Source organism: Anopheles stephensi, chromosome 3, assembly GCF_013141755.1.
Source record: "Anopheles stephensi strain Indian chromosome 3, UCI_ANSTEP_V1.0, whole genome shotgun sequence".
Taxonomy (NCBI): Eukaryota; Metazoa; Arthropoda; class Insecta; order Diptera; family Culicidae; genus Anopheles; species Anopheles stephensi.
This window is the reverse complement of record NC_050203.1, coordinates 40,772,806-40,792,051: the sequence shown is the minus strand read 5'-3', so window position 1 is coordinate 40,792,051 and position 19,246 is coordinate 40,772,806. Positions and strand designations below refer to the sequence as shown.

At 43.3% G+C, this 19,246-nt stretch overlaps 3 protein-coding genes across 7 annotated transcripts in view; 1 reads left to right on the top strand and 2 right to left on the bottom strand.

The window, feature by feature from the left end:
• LOC118512227 overlaps nucleotides 1–1,463 on the bottom strand; it is a 96,852-nt gene extending 95,389 nt beyond the window's left edge. Inside the window, exon 1 of one of the 2 annotated variants that reach the window (XM_036056350.1) lies at nucleotides 1,351–1,463. The gene's annotated coding sequence lies outside the window, so the exon portion shown is untranslated. The remainder of the gene's footprint in view (nucleotides 1–1,350) is intronic. The other variant, XM_036056343.1, reaches the window with a different exon arrangement.
• Nucleotides 1,417–7,689, bottom strand: LOC118512229 (serine/threonine-protein kinase PRP4 homolog). Of its 3 annotated transcripts, XM_036056352.1 has the most exons (7): nucleotides 7,345–7,689; nucleotides 5,732–7,268; nucleotides 5,077–5,663; nucleotides 4,887–4,995; nucleotides 4,272–4,808; nucleotides 3,393–3,626; nucleotides 3,083–3,233 (listed from the first exon to the last, which is right to left on the bottom strand). In XM_036056352.1, the coding sequence occupies exons 1-6, from the start codon at nucleotides 7,362–7,364 to the stop codon at nucleotides 3,423–3,425; spliced, it is 2,994 nt and encodes a 997-aa protein (XP_035912245.1). In that variant the 5' UTR covers nucleotides 7,365–7,689; the 3' UTR covers nucleotides 3,083–3,233; nucleotides 3,393–3,422. The 3 variants fall into 3 exon arrangements, with proteins under 3 accessions (XP_035912244.1, XP_035912246.1, XP_035912245.1); XM_036056351.1 differs by having other exon boundaries at nucleotides 1,417–3,626; XM_036056353.1 differs by having other exon boundaries at nucleotides 2,529–3,626; nucleotides 5,732–7,265.
• A 2,148-nt stretch (nucleotides 7,690–9,837) lies between these two features.
• Nucleotides 9,838–19,246, top strand: part of LOC118511272 (G-protein coupled receptor daf-37) — a 78,235-nt gene continuing 68,826 nt past the window's right edge. For both annotated transcript variants that reach the window (XM_036054159.1, XM_036054160.1), the window contains exon 1: nucleotides 9,838–11,151. The gene's annotated coding sequence lies outside the window, so the exon portion shown is untranslated. The remainder of the gene's footprint in view (nucleotides 11,152–19,246) is intronic.

Sequence of the window (19,246 nt, the reverse complement as noted above, 5' to 3'; positions counted from 1 at the left end):
GACCGTGTTTCTCCTCTTTCTGGGACCGATGATCCTCATGGTAGTGTCTTAAGTTCTCTCTTGTTTGTCTTGTTTCATAACGATACTTTTCCTGTCTTGCCGCTTGTTTGCTATAAAAACGATGTGAAAATATTTGTTCCCTATGTCAACCGAGTTTCATAGGTCAAGGAATAAGGGGTATGGCTCGATAGTGGCCCTTATCTTAACGTTCTACATCGATTCTACGGTTGCCAAGGCATGGAAAACACTGGGCATCCTTAAACGTATTGCTCGTGACTTTTCCGATCCCCTGTGTTTGAAATCGCTATACTGTTCACTGGTCAGGCCTTTGCAGGAGTATTGCTCAGCAGTTTTGTCTCCTACACCTCGGGTCCATATGGAGTGCAAAGAGTGGGTGAAGAGATCCTTTTGGTTGCGGTTTGGTAGATCTTCCAACACCCTTCCCGATTATGAGTCTAGGTGTCAGCTGCTGGGTCTTTACTCTCTTGAGGTCCCTGCTTCCCAATCCTGAACCCTATTTCTTGCTTCCCTCCTGCTTGATTGTACGTATTCCCTGCTCTGCTCCATTCCAATCTATGTTCCCAACCGTACCCTTCGTATTCTTCTTCTTCTTCTTCCTTGGCACTACAACCTTGAAAGGTCTTGGCCAGCCATTTCTGGTTTTCTGTGACTGGATTTTACCCGTAGCAAAGTAGGCAGCCCTGTGTACGGTGCTGCCTACTGGCTGGAATACCCTTCGTATTCGTCCGCCTCTAATTATTCCAAGGCGCCGTACCTTGGCTGGCCGAATGTATTTGATTTCCAGCGCTCATTACCATCATTCTGCTCCATGTTAAGATCTCCTATTTATCCCCTATCAGCTTCCCTCTCCTCGAAGTTTAGCCTTCATTAGTTTCCTGGAGATAATTTTAAAGATTCTCAAAACATATAAATAGCATAGCCATTACTTGCAGTTGAATTTCTTTTGTTTAACCGAATTGCAAGAAAAAAATTACATACTTGAGGCTTTTTGATACATTTGCTTCTATTAAATAGAGTTTTTTTAACAAATCATTGTTAAACCTTAAATAATGTTTGGATATTGATGCTATCTAGAAAATGGTTTATTGAAAAGTGAATTCAGCTTCTTCTAGGCCTAACAGTCTGTTAGATCAAGGGAGATAATTGTCGGAAAGGGATGCTATTCTCGCTGCTACCGTGTGGAAAGTTGACGACCCTACCTCTAGGTCACTTGGTAACATTTTTGTTCATCAGAAGATACCTTCCCAGGAAAGATACTTTATGAAATTATTAGACTTTACATCACAGTATTGTTACGGTCTCTTAAAATTGATCTTCTTGCGTACTTACTGTTTGATTCGTCTGCTTATGCAACTATTTGAAGAACAATTCAGTCAATTTAAAACGTTTGTTTCATTGATTCTTAATCTCCAACCGAGACACTTTATTCCCAATTCAATTATCTGCAGAAAAAGTTACACCAAAACGTTGGTTAAATCCAAATTTCCTCACAGTGAGTAATTGCTACTGCAAAGCGTATGCATACGCTGTACCAAATTCGGATGATTTGCTGCTAACTACGCAATAGAGAACTTACCGTCCACCGTTTTGTACAACGCGAGCCTTTTGTTTCTCGATTTTCCAGCCATTCAGCTCTGGAATTTAAAGCTCTCTCCTCATCCCGCAACAATCGGCACAACGCGCTGAAAAGAAATTAAGCACAAAAACCAAGAAATATCGTTTTCTGAGGGATACATCCACGGTACGAGCACATAACAACCTGATTCACCACGACAGGGCGGGAAACGATCGCTTGAGGTTACCATCCTCTGAAACGGGCTGAGATCCCAACAGTCCACACACGACCATGCGCTGCGATACGTTGCGTTTTCTTTAAAGTGTCGAACAGTTTTTAAGCAAAGAAAGGTATTAACATCTTTAGTAAGAACGTGCGCAACCAACGACAAAATAAGTCAGATGCGTGAAGGTGTTGGAGAATTCAGTTCACAATCACTAGAGAAATGCTACTCAGTTGGCACAAGTTTACTTGCACAGGGTGTAAATAAATAACGAAACATTAGATAATTCGTTCACTACCTCTTATGCACAGCTCTGCAGCATCGGATTCCCGTGAGGGGCGTGCCGTGGAATTACTCCAACAGAGACCTAATCCAAGACAGGATGCATGCTTCTGTGCGACGGGGTGCGATCTTGTGGAGGATGATTTAAAAACATGATTAGTGTTTACCCATTTAGCTTTGCTCTCGGCAGGAGTCTAATTGTGAAATGTTTACTTTCGTCAAGCACTGGCTGGCACAACTTGGCGCGATCCACCCTTCGACACCGAACGCTTGCTGTTTCCAAACCAGTTTCGCTCTTGCCTTGACACACGCTCGCCTCCAACTGAGGAAATGCACCAGAGTTTTCAACATCAGTTGCTGAAATGAGATAGATCAATGTAATTAAATCCGTTTTCCAGTACGCAACGCATAATCTGAACAATGAAAATGTAATTTAGACTCTTCGAATTTCTCTACTCTCGAGAGAGAGTTGGTTTTGATCCTCGTTAGAAAGGAATTTATTATCATCGCGTGCTCTCGCTCTCTATAGCTTTATGTTGTAGCTTTGCATCTTGAAACGAAATCACTCTCACATAATTTATCCTGCTATTATTATTATCAGCTATTGACTCAAAAGGACTGAAACGATTGGCGTGAAACGTTTTAAAACACACTATCATACCTCTCACCATCTGCTTCCGCATGGACACAATTTAAAACATTCCCAATAGTGACACAACTCGTTTGAACTTAAAATGTGATAATGCCAAAAACAAACAAAAAATGATGCATCATGATCATCTAATACTTTGTTCTCTGTTAGGCTTTTTTTTTGATAGTCATTAGAAGACGGGTAAAATCATTTTACAATGGGAAAAGAGCAAGGAACAATAGGTTGCATCCTGTTTTAACCGATCGTAAATTTAACGATCTGATTCGTCGATCGCTCTTTTCTTCCGTTTGATTAGATTTTTTTTTTCATTTATATATATAAGGTGGATTAAAGTTACTACATGAGTGGCTTTTAATTGTTTACCTCTCTTATTTTTGCTTCACGAAAAAAACAAGAGAAAATGTGTCTACAAGTTCTCCTCATGGGCTTCGGTATGACAAATCGCGCACTTCAATTCCTACGAATGAACTGATGGGCAGTGCATCATCGGGTTGGACTTCCTTCGATGATCGCGATGAACAACACCGGGTGAGTGCGGATGTCAAAGTGTTCAGTTCAGTGAGGCGTAAGTAAGAAAAGGATCGTTAATATGTGCATAGCTGAATTGATTGATTAGACGTTGATCCATGAATTGGAAGGTAAATACTTCCGTTGCGTACAGTTGAGTTCGTGGCAAGTTGGGTCGTGCTCTAGATCTTATCTTGGATGAACGGGTGAGCCAGCGCGTGGTTCAGCGAAATTCGTTTGGCAGGATCGAGCGCAAACACTTTGTCCAACAGATCCTTCAGCTGGGATACTTTCCGTATCTGGTCGTCGGGGAGATTCTGTCCGGCGATCAATTCCTGTTGCAGATCCCGCGTGGGCTTAATCATTGATACTACCACGACCTTTTCCTACACGAATACACAGACGGAGAAAAGGGATGTCAGTAGGCAGTAGAGGCAAGCGGACAACTTATTACATTTTAGCAAGGAGGCTGAGTGACATCATGGTACGTACACCACACTAACGAGACAGCATTAGAAACATGTTGATTATAAAATGAGTCTCAGTTTCTCTAATGAAACGAAATTTCTATTAAGGATAAGGGATGAATTATACCAGCAAAAAAAAAGAAAATAGGAAAACAATTGGAAAATGTTGAACAAACGAGGAAGCCGATGTTCAAAACTTTAAAATAGTTTAAAATGTTTTAATGGAGAAAATTATGTTTAAGACTGAAAAATGGAAATGCAATATTTTGCTACTAATTTAAATTTTTTAGTACATAGGGCTAACATTAATGAAAATTGTAAAAAATGTGGGCGAAATAATCAATGTCATGTATGAAAAATATCACGAAATATTAATAATAACCACATTTCTGCTATACATTTAAGGAAGTTGTTCAAACAAATGAATAACAAAACTTTTAGAATATTTAAAGATGTACAGTGAAATTGGAATAGAACAATTAGGAAACTATTCAAAATGATGAAATGTACATGAAAAAATACCACTTAATACACTACTGTAAAAATAAACATAAGGAAACTTACCCGTTCGGTGATTTTATCTATTTCATGCGACAGAAAGTTGCAGTTCTGGTCGAAATGTTGATCCTTGAACTGTCCCTTCCGAATCAACTTGTTCGGTATCTTGCCCTTCAGGTCCATGAAAAATTTAAGCATTTGATTATTGGACTGTCCGCTAAACAAGATTTTGCCCGTGTACAGCTCGTAAATGGAGCAGCCGGCGGACCACATGTCGATGCCATAGTCATACGACAGACCGAGAATGATTTCCGGGGCACGGTAGAAGCGCGACACCAGGTACGGCGTAATGTCGTTGTCCGTTATCGACGAAGCGGACCCAAAATCGCACAGCTTCAGCACCAGGTTGTTTTCGTTCACCAGAATGTTGTCCGGCTTAATGTCCGCATGCAGAATGCCCGTCTTTTTCAACAGCTTGAGCGCCAGCAGCAGCTGTTGCGTGTAGCTTCGTACGGCTTTGATGTGCAGGCCAACGTTTTTGCCATACTTTTTCAAAACTTCACGCAGATTCATCGACAGTGGCTCGAGCACCATGCACAGATGCTTTAAGAGGGAGGTAGGTAAAGCAAATATATTACAATTGTGTTTAACACCCACCGACGGATGTCAGTGCGAACGTACCTGCTTGTGGAAAAAGTGTCTGTACAGACGTAGACAGTGATACCGATCGCTGGGATCGGCGTCGTTCAGTTTCTTCAGAATCTCCAGTTCTCTCAAGCCAGTTTTATGCCTGAAAACGGGTAACCCAAGCGCAAAGTAAGCAAGTGCAGCACTTTCTTCGGTAACCATGGAGATCGTTGTTGCTACTTACATGATCTCGTTGTTACGGATGATTTTGACGGCAACGAACGCATTCCCACGGGCCTGGTCTCGCGCTTTCACCACCGTACTGAACACGCCCTGTCCAGTGTAGTTAGCCACAACGTACCGGTTGTCCAGGATTTCACCGATTCGCACACGATAGTAACCTTCCGCATCGTCCCAGTTGTCCGTCAGTGCCGGATTCTCGTGCGCCTGCTTGTTGGCCACAACTGTGCCAGGTGAGTCGAAATTCGAGTCGATGTCCTGTTCGGCAAACATGTCCCATTCGGGGCGTTTAGAATTTTCTTTCGCAGTATTTTTCGGTTCCTTACTCTGCCTGTCCAGATCTTTCGGTGGTTCGGGTGATTCTTTCGGCTTACGTTCTACCTTGCCCATCAGATCCTTCCGCTCGTTCGGTATCGGTGGGGTGAGCGATTGGTCTGTTCCCTCGCGGTCGCGCTCTTCCTGCCGTTGGCTGGTCGCTTCACGGCTCTCGTTACGCGACGATGGCGCCGTGCTGCCCATACTGACCTGTCTAAGCTCGGGAGGTTCCACTTCCATCATCGTGTTGCTGTCCTCATTTACAACGCCCAATTTCTGCGAACCAAATCAAACAAAACAATATACAGGTGTGTAGGGAGAATGTTGGGCATGACATCGTTTACCTTGAGCAGGGCCTCACGCTCCTTGCGTCGTTTCTCGATGATCTTTTCCTCGTCCTCTTCGTCATCGATATCGATGTCGGCAATCTCGCTGTCACTGCTGGATTCCTTCTGTTGTTTAAGACCCTCACTGAGCGAGTCTTTGAAGCGATCATCATCCGCCTTACGTCCCTTGCCACCGCCACGACCACCATCGCGCCCATTCCGTTGCATACCACGACCGTAATCTCGATCACGGTCCCTGTCCCGTCCGCGATCCCTGTCCCGATCGAATCGCCCTCCAAAGCCTCGCATATCGCGATCTCTACTCCTGCTACGGCCACGGAAACGGTCGCGCATACCAAATCCTCCAGGCCCACCGCGACCACGATCCATGGATCGTCTTTCTCGACTCCTTTCGCGGGGTGAAAATCCGCGCCGATCTCGCCGTCTTTCCAGCGAACGATCTCGTTCCCGCTGACGCACTCGTGCCCGCTCCCTATCCCGCTCTCTGTCCCTTTCCCGGGCCTTTTCCCGTTCGTACCGCTCTTCCGCCATTCGTCGCTTGTAGTTATCTTCCTCTCTGTTACGGCGCTCTTCCTTGGCTCTGATGTCCCGTTCCCGCTCCAGTTGCCTTGCACGTTGCTGCTCCGTTGGTTGCTGTTGCGGATGGTCCTTAGCCCTTTTGCTGTCAACTTCCGCATTGTTTGCTCTGTGTCCAGCCGGAGGGTCCTCCTTGCCACCTTTCGAAGCTCGGTTTACAACATTGGACGATCGCTTGCGCATCTGGTCGCTCGGGTCCGGCGTAGAATCGCCATCGATCGTAATGACCGCATCGTTGCCTTCGACTCGCTTCTTCTTCAACGGTCGTTCCCTGTTCGGATCCGTCCTGGACTGTTTTCCTAGCCCTTCATCTTCTTCGTCCGTAGCGTACTCACCGAGACACGCCTGCAGCAAAGCTTTCTGTCGCATCAGGTCCTCCAAATTGAGCTCATCGTCCTCAATAACGGCAACATCAGGGCTGGGCGCATCTTCCACCGCGGTCCCATCGCTTTCGCTCTCCACCGAAACCACATCCTCTTTGCGCTTTTCAAGATTCTGTGTCAACATTTGCACCAGCTTATCAGGGTCGGTCGAAATGTGCCCCTTGCGCTTCTCGACCGCCGGCACCGCCTTTGTGCTGCCGTTGTTTTTCGAACGCGCGCCAAGGTCAAGGTATCCTCTAGCACGATCATCAGCAACGCTATCACCATCGGCAGATTGTTTTACTCGCGAGCCATGTTCAACCTTCCGGGATGAGTCAGCAGCAGAGGCACCGTTTTTGGCAGGCTCTCCTTCCGAGCTGCTTTCTTCCTCATCCTCGCCGCGGTGTTTCCGTTTGTGTTTTTTATGCTTTTTTGGCTTGTGTTGCTTATCCCCTTTCTCGGATTTGGACGACTTTTTATGCCGCTTATGTTTCTTATGTTTGCGCGAGCTGCTGCTGCTGTTCTGCTTGTAGTCCGCCAATTTGTTCTGCGGGCTTTGCTCCTCCTCGGTGTCACTGTCATCGGACGCGATGCTGCTGGAAGGTGCAAACACAAGAACGAGAGTAAAATCTCTAACCCAACAATGCTATTGACCTCAATCACTAGACTTACATCACTTCGCGGGAAGTCATTTCGACCAGTAGCTACACTAAACTATGCAGATGAAACACACCGATTTTGTACTTTTTCGACCACTTTTGTTAACTCCGAGACAGCGTTACGCGTTACCACGGCAATATTATAACAATGCACTGTTTGCACACAACAATGCAACCGTTCTTATGACGATGCGTGATGTGTTTAATTGAAGATGAGCACAGATGGATGAAATAATTGGGGATTTGTTTTTACTTAAAACACGCCACTTTGTACAATCGACAAAATATTTTTCGTAGAATCAGCAACTTGAGCAAACACAGGCACAGGTCTGACCTGCGCTACCAATCTGACAGCTGTGGCGGAATAAAAAAATTGACATTTGTGTTGCCCGAGTTGTCAATTTGGAAAAGGGGCCAGGTTGGCTCGAATGACCGTTAACTACTCGAAAAAAAGCGATTGCATGTTGGATGGAAATCGAAATGTTAGATTTCGAGCAGAGTGGTAAATTTTTAGATAACCACAGTGTTTTCTTACTTTTCCTCGTCTTTTTTTCTTAATTTTCCTCCTACCTTGCTTCGTATACGTGTTTTTTCTCTTCTTGTTGGGCTTTCTAGCGCTTCATCTTTATCTCAGTTTCTTATTTCATTCATGTTTCTTCTGTTTTGAGTTTACCAGAACTTAAAAAAAGAAGATGGAGGATGTAGTAATAGAAAAACTATAACAACAAGAATAAGAAGAGGAAGTAAAACAGATTAATAAAAAGATAAAAAATATAACTTGAAAAAATATATCGCGAAAAAGACAAGGAGGAGTAGAAAAACAAAAAAGAAATGAGTAAGGAAAGATATCTTTAAATTGAAAGAATCCACAAATGTTATACATTAGAGTCAAATCCAGAATCTTATTTTCCTTCTTCTTGTAGTTGGCTTAAAGACCTGCGATGCCTCACCGGCCCATACAATGGCTTACAAGACCACGAAGTTTAATAGTTAGTCTTCACTATGGGGTAATAGTTCGGGTGGGATTTGATTCTCAACACTGCCTTGTGAAGACCTCCCCGCTGTCGCCTCTGCCACTGGACAGTCGCCAATCAGAACCTTTAGCATTTCATCCTGCTGGCGGTCCTCGCCGGTCAAGGACCTTCGTTAAAGGAAAGCCTCGTCGAAGGGATCACCTTGAAGGGGTCTCGTGAAAATATCACATGGAAAGAGGAACCTGTCTCGTTGCGGTTTTAAGAAGTAGCATATGGAAAAAAAAGTCAAAGAAAATTAATTTAATTCCTTTTCATAAAAAAACCAATTCGAGAGAAACCAACAAGCATGTTGCTTTTGAGGTTTGTCCGACTCTCTAGCTGTACATAGTACATAGTGCCATCCACGGAGGTCTCAATCAATGGTGCAACCATGTTGTAACGTTTAATGCTTTACATGGCAACACTTTTCGTTGTTATATATGTTTTCAAGCACTCTCTCATGCTAAAAGACTTTTCACACCATCGAAAACATAAAACACACACACAAAATAAACATATTCATTTTATTGTTGGGTCAAAACAATGTTTTCAGCTGATTGGAAAGTGCAGCGTGTTAGAAAACAATGTTAAAAATAGATTACGCGAGAAAATCCCCAAACAATAACGTTTACATTTGCCGCTCTGCCAGTCATCGTGATGGAAGCACCAAAGCCAAAAAAGAAAAAAGAAAAAAATGGCCCTCATTTGAAGCCAGGCCGCAGTGATATCCGTTGTTTTGAGAAATCTCAGGAGAATTCAACGAAATGATAAAAAAATGCCCAAACGCTGCAAAAACATCGTTTGTCACCTCTGGTGAATGAAAGAAAATCATTGTATATTAGCATGATGGATACGCTGGATCGTTTATCACGTTTGGAATGCTAACGATACTGCAATGATTGGTGACTCGCTTTTTCCGTATGGTTAGGCCAATGTTTTTCAAGTAATGTGTTGTGCAAAAAGTCGTGCGTAAATAGGCGGTATTAAAGGTGATATTTTTGGGGTTTTTGATCGAGATTACTTTACTGGTCATGGCTTATAGAAATAGTTCATCACATAGTCACTATCTCAGATTTAAGGTCACTGGCATATTTAAGGTCCATGTTGTGGAAGTTGTTAAACCATCTAAAGGCATCCCGAATGATGTGTCCCACATGGCAGTATCCAGCATCACTCTTTAAACACTCAATCCGTAATTAAACATTAAACACTCCCATAGTGTGTGCTAATAATCACTTCGGCCCCCACCAACATTAACGGTTTAAAGTACACCTTCAGGTTCACTATTAAAAGCGAACGCGAATGGGCTAAAATCGTTGTATACATCTCAGCTAAACTAAGCTATCGGGAATCAGCAGGGCATAGAAAGGCCTGAAGTAAAATTGCTCGGACCGATTATTGTTGTTCCATTAAAAAGTTGCTCGGAACCGTTTCCACAACAAGAAGCTCGCGGCCACTGCTCGGCTTGCGCCCGGTATTCTGCCCCGGTGGGGCTGGGAACGGTATACCACCGCACAAAGTAAACAAACAGCCGACGGGAAGCATGGTTTGTGTCGAATGAAAAGCGCTGCTGCTATCTCCGTTACACACGCAAAACATGTTGCGCTCTTTTTCCTTTTTTGTTTTTGTATTTTGGATTATTATTATTTTGGTTTGTGTATAGCAACGCGGCGTGTGGTCTCTTCCCACCTTTTTCGCTCTCGATCCTGCACGCTGGCGAGAGCGTTTGATTGAGCAGGTTTGTGAGAGATGTCGGACGGAAACAGATGTTTTCTTCTGCACAGTACTGTACGGCGATGGAGGCGCCTGGTGCCGCACGTTTTTACGGTTGAGGAACGGAAGCAAATGGCCGCGGTGAATGCGTTCGCTTGCATAAACAATCCAACCGGTGGCCATGAGGAAAGAGAGAGAGAGAGAGAGAGAGAGAGAGAGCGAATGTTTGAGGTGAGATTCTTCGGGAACGCTCTCTCGAGAGCAAAAAAGGATTCGGGTGATGGTGATCACGATTGATAAATAAACTCAAGTCGCGTCCACTGGATTCATTCAGTCTTTCGGAGTCGGTTGTAGCAACCGGACGGAACACATCTGTTGCCCATTCGCAGTGCGTGCTCCACGTGAAAGGATACGGATCGAGTTAACGTGTGGAATTCTCGGCTTCTTCGCGTATCAAACGTTTAAGACGGCTCCCAACCTTACAGGGGTTCGCGTTAGGGCATTTTTGTGTTCGTGCGTGTGCGTGTGTGTGTTGTGCTTTATCAAAGTGTCCGGTTTACAAGTGCAATAAATTAGCTCCAAAAGATTGCTGCTGGTGAAAGTGGGACTGAGTGTTGGTGGTGATCCTCGGTGTGGACGCACGGTACAGTGCTGTAAGCCCCCTTTACTACCAGGCCAGGTGGCAGTGTGGTGCCGAGTGGTGTATTTGTTTTGAATATATTAAAAACCATGCGGGCACACACAAGTTTTGGTGCAAACCAGCAGCAGTACGGCAGATTGAGATAATAAATTTCAATGCATGTCTGCGTCCGCTTAACATTATTTTCGTAAATGCGCCTCGCTATCTGCTACCCCAGGTACTTAGGGGAATAGTTTTGCACAACATTCACCTGCTTACACCATCGGAACCGAGAGGCGGCTGCAGCACTGTTTGCGAAAGGATTTTAAACCGCGGTAACAATCGACCAGCATCGAAGTGGTCTCGGCCCCCCTGCTCGTTCATCATTTTTGGAGTACACTGCGGTCGGTCTTGGCCTCGAGCGGCCTCGGTCATTATACGCTGCTGACGGAGTGAAATTTCAACCAAGTGCCAGGTAAAACTTGAAACGGCGACAAGGAGCCTTAGCTAACATGCATTCTTACTGGTGGTTACACACTCTCTCGCGCTCTCTTGATGTGTCACGTTCACATAATTGCTTCGTGCGAACTGTTCCGTGTGTAGCTGTCTGCGGGTTTGATGTCTTCCTCTTGGCGATTGACGTTACGATCCGAACGCGCGTTAAGCGAACCAGTCGACAGCAATTAAGTTAATCAATTTTCGCCTAGCAGTTTTTTTTTCGCACTCATTAGCGTGGGATACAGATTTTGTTACACATGGACATTCCTCGTAGCTCGTGCACTTTTTCTCATCTCAAACCACCGTTATTAAGGAAGTCAATTTAATTGATTGTTAATTACTAAAATGCTCTTCTCGCTGTTCCCACACTTTGCGACACGTGTCTATCTATTACGTTGGGAGGGCAAAACAAAATTGGCTTATTTAGTTAATGAAGCAGATCTATTACAGAGGATGCATGTGAAAAATGAGTGATTAAGATAATTCATTTACATTCCGTTGAGTGTTCGAGAGAGTGATGGCAACATTGTAATAAGAAAACCCAAAATTGCAAATGCATTATAAATAATTGATTTGAAATTTTAAAATGGCTGTTTACATGTGAGAAAAAAAAGCTTCCACGTGTCCATCTTCTCGTAAATAGTGCCTGTAAGGTAGTTTAATATTAACACCATTATTCGTTGAATCGTTACCGCACGTGTGCCGCAAAAGTTAATGTGAAATGGACCAGTTGATGGAGATGGTGAATATTTTATAACGCACCCACCCAGAGAGTGAGTTGTCATTAAACGAAGGTGATATAGATATGTAAAATCCGCCGCTATGCGCTGAAACAGTTTTTATCGCTCGTTTATTTACAATAGGGTATCAGGACTCGTTTCTTGTGCTGTTGATTTTTTTTGGAGGGGAATAGAGCTTTTGCTATCGTAACACAGTATACATTTAGGCGCATGAATCCCGTAGCAAGGGATAAAATATGCAGCAGAGATATTCAGCATCGAGGAATCGAGGAATCGACTACGCTTCTCAGCGCTTTTTTGTTGTTGTGTTAAAGGCATTCCAGTGGATTTAACAATTTAATGAGATCGGCCATGGTGAATCGTTCTGCCGTCAGGCTGACATTTAATTTCGCTCGCCTGCCAGGACGGCACAGTGAGCAAATATAATATGCGTTATTTGTTAATGTAACCCAGTGGAGCTAATTATGCTGCCGGTTATTACGCATGGTGCATGTTTAGGGTTGAGATTGTACATTCAAGCAGATTTCAGGGGTACAGCTATGGCCGGGAAAAAGTAAACGCGAGCCACGAGTGCACGTGAGCCAATTAAAAGTGGTTTCGAGCAAAATAAATAGCTCCGCACAAAAGGAAGCACTTGCATGATGAAACCACACACACTGTGTCAGTACAGGACACACTCATGCGCGAGAAACTCGTTAACCGAGCAAGGAAGCGGCAGGAAAAAATAACCCAACACTCAGCATTAGAAGATTATTTTCTCTTTGTAAATAGAATCCTGGTCTGTGGGCTGTGGGCTCCAACTGTTGATTTGTTCGCATAGAGCTAAGAGAACTCGCTAGCCAGCCGAGGTTTGTTTTTGCTAGTTAAACCAAACAAACGAACGAAGCTAAGTGGACGACTTCCACAAAACACTAGCATTAAAATTGTGATACTTACGTGTCGTGATGGTGCTGTGGAAGATGTTAATGATTTGTAGCTCCCATTCGTCATCATGGCCATATTGTCCCGGTGGTCGGTTCCTTACGGGGACCGCCAAAAGCTAGGCAAAAAATAATATTTTAAGCCACAGCACGCATGATCGCTATGCTTGACGGGGAAGAGAGTTTCGCTGTAACTCGAATCTCTACGTTCCAGCTGGAATTTCATGGCGCAATCTGCTCACTGATCTGGAACTGAATTCGGTAAGGCAGGTAGGGCGAGCAGCGGTAGGCGTGTTACGGCGAAAGCCATTTCCCATCGCATGTTATTGATGCCGTCCGAATTTATTAGTACGAAGAATCGAAAAGCTTCCGCACCGTGCTCGAGTTCGAGGTTCGTGGAACATGTATCACGCTGTACTAGTCAAAGGCAAAGGTTTATGGGTGGGTAGCTACCTAGGCATCATTGTACTGGCTTGCTAGCTAGCTAGCTGAGAGAGACAAAAACATCCCTCAGCATAAAACAGGCGACCCCTGTGTAAGGTTTATTAGTCTGTTCCACGACAAATTGTAGAGGTAAATTTTGATGCCATATGTAGATATGCACTCCCTGTTCCTGAGGGCTTTTGCTTACGCTCAGGCTAAACGTTGTTTACCTTTTGTACTGATGGGTAAGAAGCAGACTGGTTTTATTTTATTTCATTTTATTTCGCAACACTCACTCCTCTGGTGTACGTTGAAAGTGGAAACCAGCAGCAACTCACTTCGAGGCTATTTTGCAGACTGCTTCCGACTGGCTGGGCTGAGGGTGTTACCTCGGTGCTATCTCGGTGCAACCGTCATGTCTTGTGCGAAAGAATGTTGAGTGTGATTTTGACATCGGTCTGTTCCGACCCGTACGTCCATCTCAGTTGTTCTATGTGCGTTGTCGTGAGCTGATGGAAAATGCTGGTACACAGCTGGGTCCACAACAATGTTTAACATTGTGTTCTATTGAGTGCAGTGAATAATGTGGATAGATTGTTTTCTATTATCTGCCATGGTCTATTACGTGCAGTGAATAATGTTTATTGATTGAATAATGTCTTAAGAAGCTTTATTTTTTTATTCATTAAGAATCGCCTTTTGGCCGTATCCTGTTGTAAGTGTCCTCGTTAATGCATTCGGTCTAGCGGCGTCTGCTTATCCAATGTCAGCATCATCTCAGTTTGGCCCAAATGCGGCTCATCTGACGATGAAGACGACCTCAAAAAGACTTTACGGGCAGGGTGAATGGTTTTTTCGACAGCTGGGTGAAACATTCTTCTGAGTATTTTCTTTTCAGCTTAAAAAAAATTTCTTTTGCTTGAAAGCCAAGATGTCTATGCTAGAGGATCGTACCAACAACATCATCGGTCGTGACAGGAGTTACGTATTTTGTATGCCTCTATTTAAAATAATTTAACATTTACACTAAAACACCAAAAAAACAGTCGGAGATGCTCACGAAACTTTACACATGACAGACTGTCTGCAACTTGTAATACGGATTAAACTCCTAGGTGGCGTAAAATACACTGTGCTAACAAGAGCTGGTTTGTCAATTTCGTTGTTATTCAACCCAAACGCAAACAGGCACTGAGTTGAGTTGAGTTGAGTAGCATACATCGATTAACGTAATCTGAACGTATAGTACGTCATTTGTTCTATAAGGGAGAGTTCTGATTGAAAATCGCGTAGCTTTTCTATACGTTTACTCCAAATTAGGAATAATGAGCAATGGACAGCTCTAGTAGATTCTAAACCTGACTCCAACAATTTTTAAGTGCGTCAAGTTTTCTCAGCACAAATGTCTCAACTTTTCTGATGCTGACTATTGACCCCGAATAGTTGAAGTTTTTTTTCGATTTCAAAGGTGTATACCTATCTGCACATTTTATTTCTTTTATTTCTTTCACTCTTCAACTTCAAGTGGTCTTCAAATTCGGAGGCCACAATTATTACAGTTTTTGGCTCCTAAATTTCCAACTCAAGGCTTCATACCATACCCATTCGTATATTTGTATGTTACTAAATAGAACCTCACTTTCAAAATCAAATTTCAATCGCATGTCAAGTATGCCAACATCTAGATTGATTTAAAAAAAGCCAGGTATGCCCTTCTCACTGGTACAAGTGCTTCAAGGTAGTTTTGAAATTTTACATCCACCTGCATCTCAGCTGGTCATCTGTGTTTGTCATTGTTATTCTTGCAAGCCTGCTTAGCTTGTCCGAGATTCCGACTGAGCTCATAGCGTCGTATAGTTTTCATGTGGCTTTAAAATCAATCAAGAGATGGTAGGAGCGTAGTTGGTGCTCCACCATCTTCTTCAAAATTTGCCGGAGGGTTAAGATCTGGTCAGTGGTTGACTTCCCGTTTCGGAATCCTCTCTGATACCATCTCTTTGGTGAATGCGGTAAAAGTTGAGATGATAAAAATGAGGATACTTCTTGTCATATTCCTATATGAGATCAGATTGAATGCATTCGGTCAGATGGGAGACGTATCGAGCACTGCTCATTTCTTAAATACAGTTCCATGTTATTCGTGCTGTTATGAAATTCTTGCTCATAATTTCCTATCCTTCAATTGCACCGTCATCACCGCACAAATCGATTCAAATGACACTTCTTGAAGGCTAAAACAACTGGCAAGTGTTTAAAGCGATCCGTTCGCCTTCCAAGCAACGGTTGAGTGCTTTTCGATGATGAGATGAACTTTTATCGTTTCTTACTACCGCATGCCGCACCGCCGATACCACATCCGGTTGAAATTCACAATAACACACCTAAAGCGGGGCTAACACACATCTGGCTTAACCACACATGGTGTGTCAGTGCGGTTCGATGTGTACGCTCACCATCGCCAGCTTCTACCATTAAGCCATTCTTTCCGCCAGCTGAGCGTGAAAAATGGGAAAGCTTCGTCATTTTCCGGCCCCGAAAGCTGCACCCGTTTGCTCTGAAAGAAAAACCCCACCATTTGGCCGGATATTGACTTTTGTAGCCGTATCCTTTATCAAATAATCGCTCCACAACGGGCCACAAGTGGTCGGCAGTGACGAGTGATGTGGATCGCCAATCCGTAATCCCTGCTAGCTTTGGTCAGTCCTGTGGGATGTAGGTGATACAATTGGTCATTGGACGCGCTCGCATGTGTATCGCAAGCTCTCTCTCTCTCTCTCTCTCTCTCTCTCTCTCTCTCTCTCTCGCTGGGGTTCGTTTGGGCTTAACTATTCCACAGGGTCGTCGATCGGTGGTTCGCCAATTACGTCAATCTATGTCCAACGGCGCCGCAGACGCGCAAAAGGACGGCAGGATCGGTAGAGATTATGATGTTTGCTTTGTGTGTTGCTGTGGATTTTCAGTTACCAAATCTCAAGATTATGCGCCCAGGCTTTTTGTCCTTTTGTGCCGGGCAGGCCTGAATGGATGTAAATAAAGGGGCTGATTCATGTGATTGTTTGCAGAGAAAAGTGGGTTCGCATTGTTGCCCCGACTGTACACGGTTCCACTTTCACAAATTAAATGAAAAATAACAAAACGCACCATTAATAACATTCGGCTCCCGCTCGCTTCGATTATCCGAAACGAATGTAACTACCCCCCCCCCCCCCCCCGCATCAAAAAAGGGCAAAAAATGGCTCTCCTCATCACTGCTCTCCAGAAACAAAAGGACCGGAAATAGATATGGTACTTTCCGGAAGGCGGGTTCGGGAACAATTTCCCAGCTTCAACCTTTCACCGAAACAAAGCTAAGCCGGGAACGGGGAGGGGACTATACTATTTTTATCGTCCATTGGCAAGAGCTTTAAAGTACCGGTGCCGATGGTGTAAGATTTGAGACGATTCGCCAACGATAAGAAACAAACATTTCGCCCATCATCATGTTTCGCAGAAGTTGTGTACAAACCGAAACTAATGTTCCTGTTCCGTTTTATTGGCACAACTTGGCGCTTGGCGCTCGGCGAACGGGTGGGAAGCTTCTTCGGCAAGAAAGAAGTGTTTGTGTGCGCTCTTGCGATATCACTTTCCAACAAAACTCTTCAATTGCTTTTCGTTTAGCGTTCCAGACCTGGACGTTTAACAACACTGCTTGCAGCCTAAGTCGTCTGGAGGCCGGGCAATGGAGCAAACCGAGCAACCGAGCAACTTAAATTGATGCGTTGGCTGAAAGTACTTCGAGCTAAAGGCGGCCCAGGTTAAGCCGCATAAGCTACCACGCGCCAAAGTCTCCGATTCCGTGTCTTGTGTCGCGTGTTAAAGTGTCCACTCGCGCGTCCGTACGCACTGGCGAGTTGTGGAAAGAAGTGAACTTTAATCTACTTCTGGCAGAATCGCAATCTAATTATTCAATTTTGCTTGCTTGTTTTTCCTTCGCACGTACCTTTTTGTGGAGTGAAGTTCTTGACCTTATCAGCTGCGTAATTGGGCGAGGTTCGAGTTTTCGTTTGTTGTGTCGTGTTTTTGGGCACGGTTGGTTGTGATTGCGTTAGGATGCGTAGTAGGTTTTTTGTGCTTATGGGGGTTGTGCATACAATTTCTGATTTTTATTTGATTTGTTTTCTAATCAACACCAGCACACAAACCCTAGAATGCTTTTACTTGGTAGCCATAGTGCTTACAATTGTTGTAATATAATTATTTTTCAGTGTTTTATTGGGTTTACAGGGAATCCCGGTGTATTTAACGTTTTTTCATATTTCTTTAGTTTTATGCGAGATATTTATAGAGATTGATCCAATTTTCATTAGACTGTGTTCCCTTTTGAAATCCTTTTTGATGAAAAATGTTCTACTACCCAATTTGAACTTCAAACTACCAGATTCCGATGTCTCTCGAAAATCGCTCTGAAATTGCACATGATTAAACTGTCAAAAATCAAAATTTTCCCTGAACCCTATTTTATTTTTAATTTTAAAACCTATGTTCAGTAGCCTGTAAAATGGAAAATCAATTATTTATCGGGCTTTACAAAAATCAAGGAGCATTGAAACAATTTTAAGCTACAGTCACTTTTTTCAATGGTTTAGTTTACTTAATCACGAAATGTGTCTAATATGGGCACAAAGCTGTGAACAAACGCTAAAAACGTTTTTTATTAGGCAAATTTCGATCTAAACGGATCACAATTTCGTAATTCAATAATAAACAACGATGGTTTTCTTCAACAGTATTTGAAAGAATATTTTATATACGATCTTTTTCATAATCATGCTGAAACACGGCCCTCCAATTTCCTGCTTGTAAAATAAGTTTGACCAAATATTTAGGAAAAATTTAATTGTTTGCCACTTTTTTTCTTAAAATACAAAAAACTGCGTAAGAAATATAATGAAAGTAAAATTAAAATCAAATAAACAAAATATCACACGTTCCAAAATAATTGGAAGCCCATCAAAATACTGTGAGAAGAAAATAAATATAATGTGGGAAACCAACAACGTTAGGCCGTTAAGAAAACATTGGGAAAGCGTCTAAAAGTTTCAAGGTACCCTAAGGTATCGCTTCCTAAGTCACTGAAACAACAGACGATGTAAATAATATCGCAGAAAGGCCGAATCCGGGTACTACAATACTCAAAGCCAACAGTGTGCGCTCCCGCGATATCATCCAACATCCGGCACGTTTAATATATTCTTCTGCATTTAAAGTGTGTTTAAAAATAACCAAATACACCTCCCCGAAAAGCTGACAAACGATGAGCGCAACAACCCACTAGCTTGCCCGTTTTTGTCAATAGATTGTTCAACAATTGAACAGAGCAAGGGCTGCAGGGTGTTGCTGGATGTTTAATCGTCGCGAGTAATTTCCTTATTGAGTGAAAATTCCATTTAACAGCAGACACCATTAACTCAAAACACGATCCAAACAAACAGCACGGCTTACAGCTTGCCCAAAAGTTGTCGAAGAGACTCACTTCCCGGGGCAAAGTTTCGCTTTTTGCTTTGCCTTCAATATTCATGAGCGAGTCTCGTTTCACACGGCACACTGACAGCATTCGTCACGTTTCGTTAGCAAATCATGACCTCTCGCGCCTACTCGGCCATCGGAAGCAGCAGCAGATTCGACAGCTCTGTCACTTACCAATTTTTTGTTGTTTTTGCTTGAAATTCTTCTCCGTGCCATCGCTTACTTACTGGGGCCTTAAATGATTTTATAAGCAGCTTCCTTTCACCGCTTTCGTGCTGAGTGTTTGGTACAATTAGTCGTATAATTCACACGTTCACCATCACCACCAGCGGAGGATTCAACCATTAGCTTTTTACGACAAGATAAGGAGGGGAAATTAGAAGATGGATGAGGTTTTGTGATCGTGACACAAATTTAAGGATTATTTAGAAGCAAACATTTGTATCGAATTGTGATCGGTGGTAAGTAACGATTGGGCACAGGT

Bases quoted from the DNA above. Each gene is read 5' to 3' on its own strand.
- LOC118512229 (XM_036056351.1), bottom strand. From the start codon at position 7,364: ATGACTTCCCGCGAAGTGAT. The intron at 5,664-5,731 runs GTAAACGATGTC...TTTGGTTCGCAG, and splicing joins AGCGTGAGGCCCTGCTCAAG to AAATTGGGCGTTGTAAATGA. The intron at 3,627-4,271 runs GTAAGTTTCCTT...GTATTCGTGTAG, and splicing joins TAGATAAAATCACCGAACGG to GAAAAGGTCGTGGTAGTATC.